The sequence below is a fragment of the Selaginella moellendorffii genome, unplaced genomic scaffold (genome assembly GCF_000143415.4).
Source record: "Selaginella moellendorffii unplaced genomic scaffold, v1.0 SELMOscaffold_0, whole genome shotgun sequence".
Lineage (NCBI taxonomy): Eukaryota > Viridiplantae > Streptophyta > Lycopodiopsida > Selaginellales > Selaginellaceae > Selaginella > Selaginella moellendorffii.
Window position 1 is genome coordinate 6,893,131 of NW_003314261.1, and position 16,475 is coordinate 6,909,605.

Genomic DNA, 16,475 nt, shown 5'->3' on the forward strand with positions numbered 1-16,475 from the left:
TCTTGCAGCTCAGGAAACTATATCACTTTCCAAATGACATGCTTGGGAAGCCTGGCCACGAGATTAATAAAGTAAAGGTATAGATCAACCATAAAATTATAAACTGTATCTTCACTACATAGAGCTTGAATTTCCAAGCTCTATCTTCACTACAAGGCAGGCATTGTTAGGCAAGGCGTAATCAGCCCACTCTTCCCGAGAAAAGGATTCCAAACGGAGAGCCTCCTCTCATGCCTGGAATATATCAACGCTTGTCCAGGCGGTCTGGCTGCGGACAATCACCGTGTGGCGCCACCATCGCATGAGCTTGCCGCTGCTGTCCTCGATCTAGTTGTCCTCCGCAAAGAACTTACCACTGTCCGCTCTTCAAGCTGGAGTACATGGCCGGACGGAATGCTTGCACTTCCTTGAGGAAGAACGAGTTCCGAGCTCGCACGTCGCCGTGGCCGAGCAAGTAGGCGATCCCCGTCTCTCGATACTTCCTAGAGAATCGTCCTCGCTCACGGACGAGCCAGCTCCTAGCTCGTCGTTGTCCGCCACCATCAAGTCCTCCTCGAACCTCCTCCTCAGCAGAAGCGGCCTCGTTGTTGGCGGCGGCGGCGTTCTCTGCTCGTTCCAAAACCTCCACGCGAAGATAAAGTTCTCCAGGAACTCCACCAGCAGCTGCTCGAATAGCCACGCCGTGGGGATTTTCCACAGGTTTAACACTTACCTCCCGGTGTTCTTCTGCATCAGATACGTGCCAGTCGCAACAGTTCCTCGCGAGATAAGGGCCCCAAGAGCTGCCACATACGTATACGTGAGGTATGGATACAGGGACATGTGGACGAGCTCGTTGTACACCAGTCCCAGGCCGGCCACCCTGTGCCTCACTTCGTACTTGTGTTTCATCTTCGTGCATATGTACATGACGAAGGCGAGAACTAGTGGAATCTTCCTTCCGTGAACAGAACCGATGACAACTATACGCCAGCTCGATGGTTCCAAAACGAAGGAAAATTTACCGAGTGATTAACATGATGGTGTGGCAACCACTGGACAAAGCATAAGGCGTGGTTTCACCAGGAAAACGAGCGAACTCCTCCATCGGTGGAGATGGTTCGTATAAAGGATGTTGTGGACAAGGACAACCGAAAATGAATGAAGTAACGATCGTAAATCCCTTCTCTTCTCGTCGTGATTCTACGTTTCCAAGGTAGATGGACGATCTTCTACGATGGAAATTGGGTCCTAAGGCAAGAGCAATACGTTTCACTATGCCAATGGCGATACAATCATCAGTTGCACTTTTGGAAAAATTTGAGGCATGCATCTTGTCTGTAGTGGTTTTTGCGGTTCTTCTCTCCCTTGGTGACGTTTTTGACGAAACAAGAAATGACGTTTTCTTAAGATTAGCGGTTGAAAGAAGGCCGCTGATGATCCTTAGATTCGCAAGATCCAAACAAATCTCTTTATATATATTCCTTCGATAATATTCCTTGTCTCTCACAAATTTCTAAATCGATACTTTACATAGTAACCCTGCCCTATTATATTGGCGGCGATGGAAGCTCTAGCATTGGCGTTCTCCTGGTTGCGACGCGCTCCAGCACAGGCAAGCACACAGGCAAGCAGGGGATTGAAGATCCTCCTCCTTGAGGTGTGTACAGCTCGCTCGTTTCTCTCATTTTTTCTTGTTCCTTGACATTTTTCGCGTGCCGGCAGACTCCTGCAGCAACAGCGGACAAGGAAGTGGAGGATTTCCCAGCACTGCCCTCGCAGCTCGAGGCAGTGATCGCCAGCAGTGACCCAGCATCAAGTGTTCCCGAGTATGATGCACCTGTACTCGAGGAGGATGACGAGCATGACTTGCAAGAGGTAACTCCAGATGTAGCTAATCTTCTCTTGCAGCCGGTTGCTCCAATCGAGCTGGAGGATTCGTCCTCGCCAGCATCACCCTCGCAGCTCGAGGCAGTTAGTCACGCGGCAGCATCAAGTGTTCCCGAGTACGATCCACCACCATTACCTGTACTCGAGGATGACAACCATGATTCGCAAGAGGTAACTCCGAGAGCTTAGATGGTTTGCCTGGAACCGCACCAACCTTTTCTTGCAGCTAGAGGCGGTCATGGCTGGCGTTGAGGATTCAGTTCGGTATACTTCTCTCGGTGGCAAGACGCTTGCAATCGACGACAACGACGACAACCTGAGCTGGGAGGATATCCAGAGCTTCTTTCAGACCTGGACACTCCCGTCGATTGAGCTACCGTCCAGAGCCGATTTGCATCTGGAGGTGGAGGAACTTAAGAAGCTAGTTGGAGAGTGGACTTGGAAGCTACCGACCAGTCTCCAGTCGATAAAGGAAGAAATGTGGAGTAGGCTTTTGAACGCGGGCTTGGAGGAGGACGAGGTGACGTCCCAGGAATTATGGGAAGAACTCACAAACTTCCTGGGGTGGCATCGAGTCCCAGTTACCAGTTCCCGACGGATGCTTCTGGAAGCAGCGCCAGGTCCTCCTATCTTCGTCTCCAACGAGAATGGACCTTCTCTGTTCCGCTGGGTGGATCGCTTCATAGCTCCACTGAGCGCTCAACAAGATGGGGAAGAACAAGGCGGTGTTTCATCACCACCAGCCTCAGTCTTTTGGCAGAGGTTGAGAGGCGATGGCACCAGCAGCATGAGAAAGCACAGGAGGCCTCCAGACAAGAATAGTGAAGGACAAGAACTTATGGCAGCAATGGACGAGGAGTCATCCTACAAGGTATGTCTCTGTTGACAGGAATCAGATATGTATTCGTACTAAGATCTACACTGAACAGGTGCTAAAGTCTCATGCAGCAGCAGGATCTCGAAAGTTGTTGAGGCAAGCTGATGTTTCATCGACACCAGCTTCAGTCTTTTGGCGGAGCTTGCGAGGCGATGGCGTGGGAATGCACAGGAGGCTTCCATACAAGAACAGTGAGGAACTTGCAGCAGCAATGGCCGAGGAGTCATCTTACAAGGTATGCCTCTGCTGACAGGAATCAGATATATTCGTACTAAGATTGAAAATTGAACAGGTGCTAAAGTCCCATGCAGCCACAGGATTTCCATCTCAGAAGTTACTGGCTGGCGGCACTGTTGACACTAAGGAGGCTCGTAGCAATGCTTCACCACCACCAGCATCGCCACCACCTTTTATGTGGCGGTGGTTCCCTCGAAGCTTGGGCAAGGATGGTGGGAAGGCCAAGAGGATCAACACCGAAACTTTTCAAGAAGCTGAAGAGACTTCAATATCGAGCTCTCATAGTTTAGTGGATGACGTCGGGGTGGGCAGCAGCAGCGGCAGTGCCAGTGATTTCATCGAGTTGTTTGAAGGAGAAGGCATTAGCAGCAGTGATGCCTTCCTGAACTCGCTGTTGGAAAGCAAAGGTGGCGGCAGCAACAGCAATGCGGATCTTCAGCTGGCTTCCTCCAATGATCTCAACTTGCAAGCGACGGCTGTGGCGGCAACTCCGCTGCTTCTTCCAATCCTTGCCGGGCTGCTGGTCGCGCTGCTCTTCCTCTTCGTCCTCTACTTCCTCTCGGTGATCAGGAGGAGGTGGGGGAGGAGGAAGAGAGGGCTCCTGCCTCACTGAGTTCCAGCTTTCGATGCAAATGCATCAGGACGTGCAGTGGTTGCCGCAGGCATGGATCAAAACTTGAAGCCGGTGGCTTAACACTCCGTGATGCTCCCCGTCGGGAGTGATAGAACTTCGGTGGCAGATTTTCATCGGCTGGAGAGAAGGTGGCTCATCAAGGCAAGAAGTGAGCGGAGATATCTTACAAAACAGAGGCCGCTGGTGGTTCTGGAGCTTTGTCTGGTCGTACACAACTTTCTACACCGATTGGTGGTGTAAGTGCAAGCTAGGAAGAAAGATCATATACTGAATGTTTGTAGCATTTAAACTTGGCTGATTCAGAAAAGAAACAGTTTTTTGTTTTCTTCAGAGGTTTGGTGGGAAACAAAAGAAGTAGCCAAGACTAGATCAGCACCTGTTCACGAAATGAGTTACTACCCTGTGTGAGAAGCAAATCGATGGAAGGAAGCAATAGTTACAATTCCAGTAGCTTTGTGTCGCAATTTGAGTTGAGCTACAGTCAGGATCATGATAAGCCAGTGTATCTCATACAAAAACTGGCAAGCCGCCAGATACCTGTCATCTCCAGCGGCAGTGTCCATCGCCGGAATTGGCAAACCGTGTGGGGCTGGACAAAGGCTCGGAGTTTGACAAACTACAAAAGAAACGGGATCCTTCAAGTTCTCAAAGAACCAGGCACTGCGTGAAGAAATTTGCGCACAAGCAGCACGAGTTCCTGGGGTGGAACAAACACAAAGGGTAGAATGGAAACACCCATCAAGGATGGTGAGACATGCGTAAGAAACAATCGTGAAATGTGAAGATAAGAATCAAGTTACAAAGGACAATAGTTATCTCCGAATTGCGCCTTGCCCAATGGTGGCAGGAATCGAGCATATCTCGTCACTTGGAAATCCAAGCTCTATCTTGATGGTAGTGTGCCGCGAGCTCAAGGTCCAGATCTTGGAGTTTGATTTGAAACTCGAAGAGTTTAACTTGAAACGTGGTGTGGTGAGCGAGTATGTGATCGATTTTGACGATTGTGGCCTCAGCTTCACTGGTCAAGCTAGGAACTACCTGAATTTTTGCTCCTACAAGATGAAGACTTACGTCTACATGGATGCCGGGACTTGGGACAGGAACATCTACCGGCCTTTCTCGACACTTCTGAAAATTCAGACGCTTGATTGGTCCAATGCTTGGTCAATAAGTTAAATCTGTGATATTTCGGTCGCATGGCGAGAGAGAAGTAGTGAAGGAGATCTTATAATCAGAAGCTATTAGTTGTGGTGTCAAGCTCAGTCACTCTTGTGCATAAGGAATCCATGTAAAACATCTTGCTGTGAGTCACCACAGGCCTTACCGAGATTTTGGCTTCTTCCAATCTGAACCAATCCTTGTCCCCGCGCGTGAAGGTGAAAACTTCACCATCGAAGTCCCACACCACGATCTTATTGTTGAAGATGCAAGCCCTGGACCAGTAGGGAATCTCTTCCCACACGTTGAGGAAAGGATTCCCAAGGTAGAGCTTCAAACGGAGTGTGGAGCGAGCCAGCATGAAACGCTTGTCCTCCGAGACCGCGCACAGGCAGTCTGGCTGCGGACCATCACCGCGTCGCGCCCATCGCATCATCTTGCCGCCGCTGTCCACGACGTAGCTGCTCTTGAAGCTGGAGCTGTCCACGGCTGCTTTCCACGCCAGAGCGACGATTAGGGCAGCTTGAGCAGTATCTCCTCCACAACCTCCTCTGCGGCAATGCCATCGTTGTCTTCCTCCTCCCGCCCACAACTGCAACCTATATACATGAGAACTTCCTTCTTACGACAAAAGGTACTTACTCTTAATATACATTATACAAGTTCTGCGCGATCTTACCTTATACGAAATAAGTCATCCCAAGCTGGCCGGGCGGAATGTTGAGCATCTCGGCTCTCTGCTTGCAGTTCCTCCGGAGGAACGCGAGAGGTAATTGATGACAAGCTTCTTAAGGAAGAACGAGTCCTTTCGAGCTCTCACGTCGCCGTGGCCGAGCAAGTAGACGATCCCGGTCTCTCGGCGCTTCCTCAGCAACGCCAGAGAATCGTCCTCGCTCACGGACGAGCCAGCCTCGTCGTCGTTGTCCGCCACCATCAAGTCCTCCTCGAACCCCCTCCTCAGCAGAAGCGGCCTCGTTGTTGACGGCGGCGGCGGGGTTCTCTGCTCGTTCCAAAGCCTCCTCCCGAGCAAATGTATGTATTGTCTTACGATGTTCTTCGTTTTCTTGTGTGTTGTTTCCGGGGAAGCATTCCACCGGATTGAAGATCCATCACGTTGCTTCTTTTTCGGACTCCGAGGAGGTACAGACATGGATCGTTTGAAGTGTTTTCTCGTCCACAATCTTTGCGATGGTTCACTCCAGGAATCGATGAAGACAACAGCGGGGCCGAGCTCGTCGCTGCCCGTCGCTGCTCCTGTCATAGACAAAAAGAAGAAAAACAAGAAGAATAAGAACATCATGAAGAAGAAGAAGAAGAAAAAGCAAAAAACATAACAAACAGAACTAAGTCAGAGCTTGGAAATGCAATAGAAAACGCGGCCTACAGATGTACGTCCTTTCGGAACCTTTCTTTTGTACGTTAGTTGGCTGGATTTTCCTATTTCTCGTGCAGAGCTTGGACTTCCTCAAATCTATGAGGTGCAAGCTTCTCTGGATTTGGACCTTGTCAATGGGTTTTTTAAGCCTGGAAACAGTCATCAGAGGCAGCAGACACGCTTTATGACGACTAAGTTACAAGTAGCTTGGACTATAAGAGCCTTGTATCAGTGGCTCATTTCATAAGGAACGGCGCTCATCTTCGGATCATCGATCACTGCCAAGAGAATTTGAGGAGGAAGAAGAAGTGCCAAGTGATTGAAGAAGTTTGGAACGAGGATGGAAACTTGGAGAGGGAGCGTTTTGGTTTTGCTCCTGCTGTCACTGAGCTTGGGTATCTTGGCTCACGGTGAGAGTGGAGGACGCAAGCATGGCTACCACAGCTACTCGAGATCTTGTCCTCAGGCCGAGAGGATCATAAGGGACACTCTAAGCAAGCACGCCGGTTGGGACAGGACGATACCAGCAGGAGTTCTTCGCTTGCACTTCCACGACTGTTTCGTCGACGTGAGTAGCTTTACAAGATTTAAATTCTGGTTTTCTAACTTTGCTGTTCTCCAGGGCTGTGATGGATCGATTCTTCTCGACTCAACTCCCACCGACGGAACTAAAGTGGAAAAATTGTCCCTTCCAAACTTCATGTCCGCCAGGGGCTTCGAGGTGATTGAGGAAGCAAAGCAGAGGTTGGAAGCAGCTTGTCCTGGAGTTGTCTCCTGTGCCGACACTCTCGCCATAGCTGCCAGAGACTCGACCGTCATGGTAAGCTTAGCATCTTTTGAGAAACGCCGAATCAAGTTCTAAGACGTTGTCACTGCAGCTTGGAGGAAAGTATTACCAAGTCCCAACCGGACGCTACGACGGAAGAGTTTCCAGCCAGGAACGTGGCAACACCTTACCATCCCCGTTTGGCGATGCATCGGCTCTCATTCAAAACTTCAAGGAGCGCGGCTTGTCAGTCCAGGACCTCGTCGTTCTCTCAGGTACGAATCGATTTCAACTTCCATCTCCTTCCCTCCAGTTTGTAAGTAGGCATTAACGCTACTCCCTTGCAAACCACAGGTGGTCACACTCTTGGTACCGCCGGCTGCGCCACATTCAGCAATCGTTTGGACAACTTTACGAAAACTGGCAAGCCGGACCCGACCATCAATCCCAGATACCTCTCTCATCTCCGGAGGCAGTGCCCAGCACCGGGGTCGCCAAACCGTGTGGAGCTGGACAAAGGCTCGGAGTTTGTGTTCGACAACAGCTACCACAAGAACTTGGCCAGGAGAAACGGGGTCCTCATGTCGGATCAAGTTCTCAACGAGGACTCGAGAACAAGTCACTACGTCAAGAACCTTGCGCACAAGCAGCACGACTTTTTGTCGCAGTTTGCGGCCTCGATGGTGAAGATGGGATACATTGGGTGGAAGAACAAGCACAATGGGGAAATCAGGAGGGTCTGCTCCATGGTAAACACCCATTAAACACGGTGAAACCGTGACTGATTCTTTTTGGAAATAATCGTAAACTGTGAATATGGCCATTTTTCTTTACTGCGTCACAAAATTAAATGCATAGTTTACCGTTCTTGCAGCTCAGGAAACTATATCACTTTCCAAATGACATGCTTGGGAAGCCTGGCCACGAGACTAATGGTCATGAGACCTTCATGCAGCTTGTTTTCTGTCAAAGTAAAGGTATGGATCAACCATAAAATTGTAAACTGTATCTTCACTACATAGAGCTTGAATTTCCAAGCTACAAGGTTGGCATTGTTGGGCAAGGCGTAATCAGCCCACTCTCCCCGAGAAAAGGATTCCAAACGTAGAGCCTCCTCTCATGTCTGGAATATATCAACGCTTGTCCTCCGAGACTACGCACAGGCGGTCTGGCTGCGGACAATCACGGTGTGGCGCCACCATCGCATGAGCTTGCCGCTGCTGTCCTCGATCTAGTTGTCCTCCGCAAAGAACTTACCACTGTCCGCTCTTCAAGCTGGAGTACATGGCCGGACGGAATGCTTGCACTTCCTTGAGGAAGAACGAGTTCCGAGCTCGCACGTCGCCGTGGCCGAGCAAGTAGGCGATGCCAGCTCCTAGCTCGTCGTTGTCCGCCACCATCAAGCCCTCCTCGAACCCCCTCCTCAGCAGAAGCGGCCTCGGTGTTGGCGGCGGCGGCGTTCTCTGCTCGTTCCAAAACCTCCTCGCGAGCCTCCCTCGCGGCGGATAAAGTTCTCCAGGAACTCCACCAGCAGCTGCTCGAATAACCACTCCGTGGGGATTTTCCACGGTGTTCTTCTGCATCAGATACGTGCTAGTCGCAACAGTTCCCCGCGAGGAAAGGGCCCCAGGAGCTACCACATACGTGTACGTGAGGTATGGATATAGAGACATGTGGACGAGCTCGTTGTACACCAGTCCCAGGCCGGCCACCCTGTGCCTCACTTCGTACTTGTGTTTCATCTTCGTGCATATGTACATGACGAAGGCGAGAACTACTGGAACCCATCTTCCTTCCGTGAGCAGAACCGATGACAAGTACACGCCAGCTCGATGGTTCCGAAAAGAAGGAAAACTTACCGAGTGATTAACATGATAAGCGTGACCAAAGTAATGTGGCAACTACAGCAATGCCTGGACAAAGCATAAGGCGTGGTTTCATCAGGAAAACGAGCGAACTCCCCCATCAGTGGAGATGGTTTGTATAAAGGATGTTGTGGAGGAGGACAACCGAAAATGAATGAAGTAACGATCGTTAATCCCTTCTCTTCTCGTCGTGATTCTATGTTTCCAAGGTCGATGGACGATCTTCTACGATGGAAATTGGGTCCTAAGGCATGCCAATGGCGACGTATACCAAGGTCTCATCCATGGAAAGGCAAGGAAGAGCGAAACGTACAATCATCAGTTGCACTTTTGGAAAAATTTGAGGCATGCATCTTGTCGGTAGTGATTTTTGCGGTTCTTCTCTCCCTTGGTGACGTTTTTGACGAAACAAGAAATAAGGTAGTGGTTTTTGCCTCTCCAGAAATAAAGTTTTCTTAAGATTAGCGGTTGAAAGAAGGCCGCTGATGATCCTCAGATTCGCAAAATCCAAGCAAATCTCTTTACATATATTCCTCCGATATTATCTTTTATTAGCTAATAATTTTATTATTTTGGCAAAAAAATAAAAAAATTTAATGGAGAGGCTATAACTTAAATAGTATGGAAAGGTCTCACGATCTTCTAAATCGATACCCTATTATATTGGCGGCGATGGAAGCTCTAGCATTGGCGTTCTCCTGGTTGCGACGCGCTCCAGCACAGGCAAGCACACAGGCAAGCAGGGGATTGAAGATCCTCCTCCTTGAGGTGTGTACAGCTCGCTCGTTTCTCTCATTTTTTCTTGTTCCTTGACATTTTTCGCGTGCGGGCAGACTCCTGCAGCAACAGCGGACAAGGAAGCGGAGGATTTCCCAGCACTGCCCTCGCAGCTCGAGGCAGTGATCGCCAGCAGTGACCCAGCATCAAGTGTTCCCGAGTATGATGCACCTGTACTCGAGGAGGATGACGAGCATGACTTGCAAGAGGTAACTCCAGATGTAGCTAATCTTCTCTTGCAGCCGGTTGCTCCAATCGAGCTGGAGGATTCGTCCTCGCCAGCACCACCCTCGCAGCTCGAGGCAGTTAGTCACGCGGCAGCATCAAGTGTTCCCGAGTACGATCCACCACCATTACCTGTACTCGAGGATGACAACCATGATTCGCAAGAGGTAACTCAAGAGCTTAGATGGTTTGCCTGGAACCGCACCAACCTTTTCTTGCAGCTAGAGGCGGTCATGGCTGGCTCTGAGGATTCAGTTCGGTATACTTCTCTCGGTGGCAAGACGCTTGCAATCGACGACAACGACGACAACCTGAGCTGGGAGGATATCCAGAGCTTCTTTCAGACCTGGACACTCCCGTCGATTGAGCTACCGTCCAGAGCCGATTTGCATCTGGAGGTGGAGGAACTTAAGAAGCTAGTTGGAGAGTGGACTTGGAAGCTACCGACCAGTCTCCAGTCGATAAAGGAAGAAATGTGGAGTAGGCTTTTGAACGCGGGCTTGGAGGAGGACGAGGTGACGTCCCAGGAATTATGGGAAGAACTCACAAACTTCCTGGGGTGGCATCGAGTCCCAGTTACCAGTTCCCGACGGATGCTTCTGGAAGCAGCGCCAGGTCCTCCTATCTTCGTCTCCAACGAGAATGGACCTTCTCTGTTCCGCTGGGTGGATCGCTTCATAGCTCCACTGAGCGCTCAACAAGATGGGGAAGAACAAGGCGGTGTTTCATCACCACCAGCCTCAGTCTTTTGGCAGAGGTTGAGAGGCGATGGCACCAGCAGCATGAGAAAGCACAGGAGGCCTCCAGACAAGAATAGTGAAGGACAAGAACTTATGGCAGCAATGGACGAGGAGTCATCCTACAAGGTATGTCTCTGTTGACAGGAATCAGATATGTATTCGTACTAAGATCTACACTGAACAGGTGCTAAAGTCTCATGCAGCAGCAGGATCTCGAAAGTTGTTGAGGCAAGCTGATGTTTCATCGACACCAGCTTCAGTCTTTTGGCGGAGCTTGCGAGGCGATGGCGTGGGAATGCACAGGAGGCTTCCATACAAGAACAGTGAGGAACTTGCAGCAGCAATGGCCGAGGAGTCATCTTACAAGGTATGCCTCTGCTGACAGGAATCAGATATATTCGTACTAAGATTGAAAATTGAACAGGTGCTAAAGTCCCATGCAGCCACAGGATTTCCATCTCAGAAGTTACTGGCTGGCGGCACTGTTGACACTAAGGAGGCTCGTAGCAATGCTTCACCACCACCAGCATCGCCACCACCTTTTATGTGGCGGTGGTTCCCTCGAAGCTTGGGCGAGGATGGTGGGAAGGCCAAGAGGATCAACACCGAAACTTTTCAAGAAGCTGAAGAGACTTCAATATCGAGCTCTCATAGTTTAGTGGATGACGTCGGGGTGGGCAGCAGCAGCGGCAGTGCCAGTGATTTCATCGAGTTGTTTGAAGGAGAAGGCATTAGCAGCAGTGATGCCTTCCTGAACTCGCTGTTGGAAAGCAAAGGTGGCGGCAGCAACAGCAATGCGGATCTTCAGCTGGCTTCCTCCAATGATCTCAACTTGCAAGCGACGGCTGTGGCGGCAACCCCGCTGCTTCTTCCAATCCTTGCCAGGCTGCTGGTTGCGCTGCTGTTCCTCTTCGTCCTCTACTTCCTCTCGGTGATCAGGAGGAGGTGGGGGAGGAGAACGAGAGGGCTCCTGCCTCACTGAGTTCCAGCTTTCGATGCAAATGCATCAGGACGTGCAGTGGTTGCCGCAGGCATGGATCAAAACTTGAAGCCGGTGGCTTAACACTCCGTGATGCTCCCCGTCGGGAGTGATAGAACTTCGGTGGCAGATTTTCATCGGCTGGAGAGAAGGTGGCTCATCAAGGCAAGAAGTGAGCGGAGATATCTTACAAAACAGAGGCCGCTGGTGGTTCTGGAGCTTTGTCTGGTCGTACACAACTTTCTACACCGATTGGTGGTGTAAGTGCAAGCTAGGAAGAAAGATCATATACTGAATGTTTGTAGCATTTAAACTTGGCTGATTCAGAAAAACAGTTTTTTGTTTTCTTCAGAGGCTTGATGGGAAACAAAAGAAGTAGCCAAGACTAGAAGTAACACGATTAGCACCTGTTCACGAAATGAGTTTCTATCCTGTGTGAGAAGCAAATCGATGGAAGGAAGCAATAGTTACGATTCCAGTAGCTTTGTGTTGCAATTTGAGTTGAGCTAAAGTCAGGATCATGATAAGCCAGTGTATCTCATACAAAAACTGGCAAGCCAAACCGTGTCCATCGCTGGAATTGCCAAACCGTGTGGAGCTGGACAAAGGCTCGGAGTTTGACAAGCCACAAAAGAAACGGGATCCTTCAAGGTCTCAAAGAACCAGGCACTGCGTGAAGAACTTTGCGCACAAGCAGCACGAGTTCCTGGGGTGGAACAAACATCAAGGATGGTGAGACATGCATAAGAAATAATCGTAAACTGTGAAAGATAAAAATCAAGTTACAAGAGCACAGTAGTTATCTCGATTTTTAAGATCTCCTTCACTGCTTCCGACCGAAATATCACAGGGACTCTTAGATTTAACTGACCATGCATTGGACCAATCAAGCGATATCTGTATTTGCAGAATTGTCGAGAAAGGCCGGTAGATGTTCTTGTCCCAAGTCCCGGCATCCATGTCGTAGGAGACGTAGGTCTTCATCTTGTGGGAGCAAAAACTCAGGTAGTTCCCAGCTTGACCAGTGAACCTGAGATCACCAGAATCGATCACATACTCGCTCACCACACCACGTTTCAAGTTAAACTCTTCGACTTTCAAATCAAACTCCAAGATCTGGACCTTAGGCTCGCGGGCACTAGCATTCACTAGATAGAGCTTGGATTTCCAAGTGGCCATCACTGGGCAAGGTGCAATAGGAAAAGCTATTAGTTGTGGTGTCAAACTCGGTCACTCTCGTGCATAGAAGATTCATGTAAAACATCTTGTTGTCTATCACCACAGGGCTTACCAAGTATTTGGCTTCTTCCAATCTGAACCAATCCTTGTCCCTGCGTGTGAAGGTGAAAACTTCCAAGTCCCACACCACGATCTTGCTGTTGAAGATGCAAGCCCTGGACCAGTCACTCGAAAGCACGAACGGAATCTCTTCCCACTGGTTGAGGAAAGGATTCCCAAGGTACAGCCTCCTCTGGAGTGTGGAGCGAGCCAGCATGAAACGCTTGTCCTCCGAGACCGTGCACAGGCAGTCTGGCTGCGGACCATCACCGCGTGGCGCCCATCGCATCATCTTGCCGCTGCTGTCCACGACGCAGTTGTCCTTCGTGAAGAACTTAGCACTGTCCCTGTAGCTGCTCTTGAAGCTGGAGCTGTCCATCGCTGCTTTCCACGCCTTGCAAACGCACTTGGCAGCCAAGAGCGACGAGTAGGGCAGCTTGAGCAGTATCTCCTCCACAACCTCTTGTGGCAAAGCCATCGTTGTCTTCCTCCTCCCCCCACTGTAACCTTGGCTACATGAGAACTTCCCTTTTAAGACAAAAAGGTACTTACTCTTAATGCTTCTAGCTCCTTTGGTTATGTGCAAGCCATTTACAGTTGCATCTCTGCCACCTTTCTAAAACCGAGGAAACCGCAATGTCAGTATACATTATACAAGTTCTGCGCGATATCAAACGTCTTACCTTATACGAAATAAGTCATCCCAATCCTCAGCAGCTGGCCGGGCGGAATGTTGAGCGTCTCGGCTCTCTGCTTGCAGTTCCTCCGGAGGAACGCGTAGAAGTAATTGATGACAAGCTTCTTAAGGAAGAACGAGTCCTTTCGAGCTCTCACGTCGCCGTGGCCGAGCAAGTAGACGATCCCGGTCTCTCGGCACTTCCTCAGCAACGCCAGAGAATCGTCCTCGCTCACGGACGAGCCAGCCTCGTCGTCGTTGTCCGCCACCATCAAGTCCTCCTCGAACTCCCCGGACTCCACCCTTCTCAGCAGAAGCGGCGTGCACAAGCTCTCGTTGTTGGCGGCGGCGGCGGCGTTCTCTGCTCGTTCCAAAGCCTCCTCCCGAGCCTCGCGGCGGATAAAGTTCTCCAGGCACTCCACCAGCAGTTGCTCGAATAGCCACGCCGTCTCGGTTCGCATGTCCCTGTATCCATACCTCACGATGCACCTGTACATGTGATAGCTCTTGGGGCCGATACGCCTCACCACTATCCTTTCCTCGCGAGGAACCGTCGCGACTGGCACGTATCTGATGCAGACAAACACCAGCACCGAGTGAATTGCAGGGAGGTAAGTGATAAACCTGTGGAAAATCCCCGGGACGCCATGGACGAGCTCGTTGTACACCAGTCCCAAGCCGGCCACCCTGACTGTCCCGAGATTGGAGCCCAGCTGAGATATCCAGTCCATTGGAAGCTTGTGCCTCACTTCGTACTTGTGCTTCATCTTCGTGCCATAGTGCCATATGTACATGACGAAGAGGAGACCGGCTGCGAGAACTAGTGGAACCCATCCACCTTCCGTGACTTTGAAAAGAACAGATGACAAGTACGCCAGCTCAATGGTTCCGAACAGAAGGAAAAAACCCAGTGCTACGAGGACATTGATCTGCCAGATCATTAACATGATGAGCGTGACCAAAGAAGTTGTGACGCACATCGTGGCAACCACGGCAATACCTGGAGAAAGTATGCGTTTGGCAAGGCAAATTCATACAAGAAAAACGAACTTACCATATGCGTTTCCAAGTTGAGTTGTGTCCTTGAATCCTGCCGTGAGAGCTACAGTCAGGATCATGATAAGCCAGTTTATCTCAGGTATATAAATCTGCCCTGGAAACCGCTTTGACGTGTGAAGAATATGCACCCGAGGAAAACATCCCATTGATTCTGCCATCTTCATAACGGAGAAACTTGCTGATATCATAGCCTGGCTGGCGATAACAGCAGCCATAGTTGCTATTACGAATACAGGCCAGAAGATTGGACCTTCAAAAAAGGAAAAAGTGAAAAAAAAAATGTTCGTCAATCTACGAAAACAACACGTGTATACCAGGAATCGATTTGTAAAATGCCTCGCCCACATGTTCGGGATTTCTTATAAGATACGAAGCCTGTCCACCGTAGGCTAAAAGCAAACACGGAAGCACCACTGTTGTAAACGCAATCTGCACAAAAAGAAGACAACTTAGTTCCGGCTTTAGTATAAACTGAAAGATACAGTAAACACTGAGGCTTTCTGAATACATCCCAGAAAAGGCCATTCCGTGCCCTGAGACCTGAATAGATTTCACAGAAAAGTGGCCAAGATCAGCAAACATAGCTTCGGTTCCTACAGGAGAACCGAATCAAAACAGAACGTCTTGGCAAACACAATTATGGCTACCTGTAATGCACAAGACAATTCCTCCCAAAGATATCCATGCAACCTTCCCGTTCCTCTTAAAGTAGAGATAGATGTGCCACGGATTGAGAGCTTGGAAGACCCTCATGTCTCCTCTGCTCAAATTGTAGAGTCCAATGACACCAATTGTAAGAAACCACAACAGCAGAGCAGGGGCAAAAAGAAACGCCACTTTTGACGTTCCAAAACGCTGCAAGCTGAAGAGGATGACCAGGACCACAATGGAAACAATAACAACGACATCTGAGCACGAAAGAAAGAATTAATGCCAAACATAAAAGCATTGTGGAGAAATGATTACTTTGGTCCATAGCTGGTACTGCCACTTTCAGACCACTGATAGCAGATAGAACTAAAGCAAACAAAAACAGAGAAAGCAATCCCGTCTGTAATTACCAGCAAAGAAAACGTACCCGAGATCGCTGGTGTAAGTGTTCCATCTCCTATAATCATACAGGTTCCAATTAACGTGATAAGGAGCAGTAAGTTCTTCAGAAGCCCACTGTTCTCGAGCTTCTCTTTGATCCACAGGGCCCGTTCCAGCTCTTTGCTAGGAACTTGCAACTTATAAGTCGAAAGCTGACGATCTGTAGGATGAACCACGCTGATTTTGGCATACCGAGAGATCAAAGAGTACAGTGCAAAGGTACCACCTGAAAATACGAGAACGAACACAGAAATTTCTTTTAGAATCTCTGGAAGAACTGTTCACGCTTACCTTCGCCATTGTCGTTTGCTCGCAGCACCACAAGCACGTATTTGCAAAGCGGGATGAGAAGCAAGGTGTAGAGAATAAGCGACAAGGCCCCGACGATATCCTTCTCCGGATTTGGGATATGCCCGCCAGTGAAAGTGCTGCTAAAGACGTACAATGGCGACGTCCCAAGGTCGCCATAGACGACTCCAATCGATTGGAATGCGAGCTTGAAGAGCAGCAATCCAGAGCTAGACTGCAAATGCCGCAGGCGCATCGATCAGGAGAAGAATGCGGCAGCCATGGATTCGAAATCCGCGACTGACCTGATTGTGAGAATGCATCCATGGGAAATACGCGGCCTCCTCCTCCAAGGAATCGTGCCTGGAGATCAATCGCTTGAGCCGCCGCCGCAGATAATCCACCCCAGCCGTGGAATCCTCGTCGTCGTCTGATGACGAGATCCCGGCGGATTGAATCTCAGGGCTTCCACTCCCGACCATAGCCGCAAGAAAGAGTCCCCCCTGAAAGAACTTGGAAGAAGCTGCAAAACCCTAGCCCTAGAAACAGGGGAAGGTTTTGGCACTTTTTAACATAAAGG

The 16,475-nt window shown here is 49.7% G+C and overlaps 4 protein-coding genes across 8 annotated transcripts; 2 read left to right on the plus strand and 2 right to left on the minus strand.

The window, feature by feature from the left end:
- The first annotated feature begins 6,453 nt into the window (after nt 1-6,453).
- On the plus strand, nt 6,454-7,749 carry LOC9643150 (cationic peroxidase 2). Its single transcript, XM_002960649.2, has 4 exons — nt 6,454-6,718; nt 6,773-6,970; nt 7,029-7,191; nt 7,271-7,749. Exons 1-4 carry the CDS (start codon nt 6,491-6,493, stop codon nt 7,678-7,680), a joined length of 999 nt encoding a protein of 332 aa, XP_002960695.2. The 5' UTR covers nt 6,454-6,490; the 3' UTR covers nt 7,681-7,749.
- A 1,693-nt stretch (nt 7,750-9,442) lies between these two features.
- LOC9643151 lies at nt 9,443-11,505 on the plus strand. The gene is made up of 5 exons (XM_024683995.1): nt 9,443-9,549; nt 9,615-9,950; nt 10,005-10,649; nt 10,708-10,890; nt 10,948-11,505. The coding sequence occupies exons 1-5, from the start codon at nt 9,454-9,456 to the stop codon at nt 11,503-11,505; spliced, it is 1,818 nt and encodes a 605-aa protein (XP_024539763.1). The 5' UTR covers nt 9,443-9,453.
- Nucleotides 11,506-12,148: 643 nt separating this feature from the next.
- LOC112349502 (putative F-box protein At3g16210) lies at nt 12,149-13,258 on the minus strand. The gene is made up of 3 exons (XM_024684061.1): nt 12,794-13,258; nt 12,374-12,660; nt 12,149-12,263 (listed from the first exon to the last, which is right to left on the minus strand). Exons 1-3 carry the CDS (start codon nt 13,256-13,258, stop codon nt 12,149-12,151), a joined length of 867 nt encoding a protein of 288 aa, XP_024539829.1.
- On the minus strand, nt 12,642-16,443 carry LOC9643152 (putative potassium transporter 12). 5 transcript variants are annotated; one of them, XM_024670856.1, is made up of 11 exons: nt 16,201-16,443; nt 15,899-16,130; nt 15,594-15,833; nt 15,482-15,532; nt 15,163-15,423; nt 15,056-15,108; nt 14,830-14,944; nt 14,511-14,765; nt 13,464-14,456; nt 13,333-13,396; nt 12,642-13,280 (listed from the first exon to the last, which is right to left on the minus strand). In XM_024670856.1, exons 1-9 carry the CDS (start codon nt 16,375-16,377, stop codon nt 13,465-13,467), a joined length of 2,376 nt encoding a protein of 791 aa, XP_024526624.1. In that variant the 5' UTR covers nt 16,378-16,443; the 3' UTR covers nt 12,642-13,280; nt 13,333-13,396; nt 13,464. The 5 variants fall into 5 exon arrangements, with proteins under 5 accessions (XP_024526624.1, XP_024526618.1, XP_024526604.1 ...); XM_024670850.1 differs by having other exon boundaries at nt 15,005-15,108; XM_024670836.1 differs by having other exon boundaries at nt 13,333-13,392; nt 14,830-15,108.
- Nucleotides 16,444-16,475: the final 32 nt, after the last annotated feature.

Bases quoted from the DNA above. Each gene is read 5' to 3' on its own strand.
- LOC9643150 (XM_002960649.2), top strand. From the start codon at position 6,491: ATGGAAACTTGGAGAGGGAGCGTTTTGGTTTTGCTCCTGCTGTCACTG. The intron at 6,971-7,028 runs GTAAGCTTAGCA...TTGTCACTGCAG, and splicing joins CCAGAGACTCGACCGTCATG to CTTGGAGGAAAGTATTACCA. The intron at 7,192-7,270 runs GTACGAATCGAT...TGCAAACCACAG, and splicing joins GGACCTCGTCGTTCTCTCAG to GTGGTCACACTCTTGGTACC.
- LOC9643151 (XM_024683995.1), top strand. From the start codon at position 9,454: ATGGAAGCTCTAGCATTGGCGTTCTCCTGGTTGCGACGCGCTCCAGCA. The intron at 9,550-9,614 runs GTGTGTACAGCT...GCGTGCGGGCAG, and splicing joins TGAAGATCCTCCTCCTTGAG to ACTCCTGCAGCAACAGCGGA. The intron at 10,650-10,707 runs GTATGTCTCTGT...TACACTGAACAG, and splicing joins ACGAGGAGTCATCCTACAAG to GTGCTAAAGTCTCATGCAGC.
- LOC112349502 (XM_024684061.1), bottom strand. From the start codon at position 13,258: ATGGCTTTGCCACAAGAGGTTGTGGAGGAGATACTGCTCAAGCTGCCC. The intron at 12,661-12,793 runs GTAAGCCCTGTG...TGGAAATCCAAG, and splicing joins TGGAAGAAGCCAAATACTTG to CTCTATCTAGTGAATGCTAG. The intron at 12,264-12,373 runs GTCAGTTAAATC...TATCTTTCACAG, and splicing joins CTTGATTGGTCCAATGCATG to TTTACGATTATTTCTTATGC.
- LOC9643152 (XM_024670836.1), bottom strand. From the start codon at position 16,377: ATGGTCGGGAGTGGAAGCCCTGAGATTCAATCCGCCGGGATCTCGTCA. The intron at 15,109-15,162 runs GTAGCCATAATT...GTTCTCCTGTAG, and splicing joins AATTGTCTTGTGCATTACAG to GAACCGAAGCTATGTTTGCT. The intron at 14,766-14,829 runs GTATACACGTGT...CCTTTTTTGAAG, and splicing joins ATTTTACAAATCGATTCCTG to GTCCAATCTTCTGGCCTGTA.